The sequence below is a fragment of the Austrofundulus limnaeus genome, unplaced genomic scaffold, assembly GCF_001266775.1.
Source record: "Austrofundulus limnaeus strain Quisiro unplaced genomic scaffold, Austrofundulus_limnaeus-1.0 Scaffold320, whole genome shotgun sequence".
Lineage (NCBI taxonomy): Eukaryota > Metazoa > Chordata > Actinopteri > Cyprinodontiformes > Rivulidae > Austrofundulus > Austrofundulus limnaeus.
In genome coordinates this window covers 148,903-151,241 of record NW_013952722.1, presented here as the reverse complement: position 1 = coordinate 151,241, position 2,339 = coordinate 148,903, and the positions used below count along the sequence as shown (strand labels likewise).

Below are 2,339 nucleotides of genomic sequence, written 5' to 3'. Positions count from 1 at the left end.
ACTGACTGACTGACTGACTGACTTACTGACTGACTGACTGACTTGATGACTTACTTACTTACTGACTGACTGACTGACTGACTTGATGGCTTACTGACTGACTGACTTACTGACTGACTGACTGACTGACGATGACTTGCTGACTGACTGACTGACTTACTGACTGACTGACTGACTTGATGACTTGCTGACTGACTTACTGACTTACTGACTGACTGACTGACTGACTTACTGACTGACTGACTGACTTGATGACTTACTTACTTACTTACTTACTGACTGACTGACTGACTGACTGACTTGATGACTTGCTGACTGACTGACTGACTGACTTACTTACTTACTGACTGACTGACTGACTTACTGACTGACTGACTGACTGACTTACTGACTGACTGACTGACTGACTGACTGACTTGATGACTTGCTGACTGACTGACTGACTGACTTACTTACTTACTGACTGACTGACTGACTTACTGACTGACTGACTGACTGACTTACTGACTGACTTACTGCTAGCTTTACTCCTAGCATCCATGCTAGCCTCATACATCWRTCTACTGCAGTCGGTCACACATACGGTGTACTTAAACAAATTTTGCACCCACAGACACACATGATAGATGTAACAAACTAAGCTAGAAAACACTGGTAAAAACACCAATCTTTTAATAATTCCACTCACTTTTCATATCTGTTGAAGACCTCGACCCTCTGACCACCTTTCAAATGAACTTTCCTGTGATRCCTGAGTTATGTGTTGAAATTCCATGTGGGAACATCTTTTTCTGTTACGGTACTAACACTGACTCTCTGATCAGTGCCCATTGTTGGGCACATACATGGGTATGTAATGATATGTGCGACATCATGAGTGAAGATCACCTTTGGCAAAACCTAATTTAGGAGAAGCTAACTGGTCCGCTACTGGTTTTCAAAGTTAGTAAAAAAGTAAATCTGCTAAGCTGAAAATGAGTTCTGGTATTAGCTGATTAGTGTAAGCTCAGGATTTCCCCAGAGGAGCTGGTCCAAGTGCCTATTGAGAGGGAAGTCTGGGTCTCTCTGCTTAGGCTGCTGCCCCCACAACCAGACCCCCTGATAAGCAGAAGGAGATGGATGGACAACATTAAAAAAAAAAAAAAAAAACAATTTGTGGCTTAAAGGATCATTTATTTAAGAGTTAGGAAAATTAAGTGAAATCAACAAACAACTGCACCTTTGAGATCAGCAATATTATGTCTTTTTATCTTGGTGGGTAAAAGCTTCAGTAATAAAGCCAAGTTTGTGCAACATTTCTCAGTGTTTCCTTTTCATGAAAACTGTTCTGCGATGGACAGAGGTCAGGTGAGAGATGTGATTGTATTTCTGCTCTCTGACAGGCCAAACAGTCTCACCTCAGACTCAGCCGTCCAACAACGAGGCCAGACAGGATGTCAGCCGAGAAAACAGCACTGTTGACTTCAGCAAGGTGAGCGGGCAGAACCACCACKGATCCAGATGTTTATCTACGGCCATCGATATCTGGATGCCTGAACAGGGGTTGTGTATTCAACTAGTTTTGTCTTACAGGTGAAGTGTTTGTTTTTGTCCCCTCCCTGTCAAACAGATCGACCTCCACTTCATGAAGAAGATCCCTCCCGGTGCCGAGGCCTCCAACGTCCTCGTGGGGGAACTGGACTTTCTTGACCGTCCTGTGGTGGCCTTCGTGCGCCTGTCTCCTGCCGTGCTGCTCAACGGTCTGACTGAAGTTCCCATCACCACCAGGTGAAACAGAAACTTCACAAACATCCCCTGCGTGCGTCACCAGAAAAGGATCTAATGTTTACCCAGAACTTCTTGTTCTTTGTTTTTTTGCGCAGGTTTTTGTTCATCCTCCTCGGGCCTCTGGGGAAAGGGCCACAGTATCATGAAATTGGTCGATCTATTGCAACACTGATGACTGACGAGGTGGGACCATAGACCGTAGTCCAGTCCTGGTTCTGGGCCACTATCCTGCAGGTTTTAAAGATTTCTCTGCTCCRARACACCTGATTAATGGACTGAATCAGGTGTGATGGAGCAGAGAAACAGGGAAAACATGTAACTAACCCTGCTTTTAACTTGTCTGATGAGTTCCTTGTTCTTCATGATGCTGTTTGATATGATTCTCTGTTCACAACAGTGGATTATGACTTAGTGACGTTAACTCTTTGGTTAGCTGTATCCACCACTAATTATAGGTACTAAAGTAAAACAATACTGTATATTGGATTAAATAGAATGAATGTACTGAGAGCCGTTTCATTCATATTGAAATAAATAAATAAATAAATAAATAAATAAATAAATAAATAAAT

The 2,339-nt window shown here is 42.8% G+C and overlaps 1 protein-coding gene across 3 annotated transcripts in view; it reads left to right on the top strand.

Moving 5' to 3' along the window:
• The window catches only part of LOC106527369 (sodium-driven chloride bicarbonate exchanger), a 50,855-nt gene that overhangs the window by 32,976 nt on the left and 15,540 nt on the right, over positions 1-2,339 (top strand). For all 3 annotated transcript variants that reach the window (XM_014022231.1, XM_014022229.1, XM_014022232.1), the window contains 3 exons: positions 1,383-1,471; positions 1,610-1,767; positions 1,863-1,950. In XM_014022231.1, the coding sequence (XP_013877685.1) occupies positions 1,383-1,471; positions 1,610-1,767; positions 1,863-1,950 (335 nt within the window). The remainder of the gene's footprint in view (positions 1-1,382; positions 1,472-1,609; positions 1,768-1,862; positions 1,951-2,339) is intronic.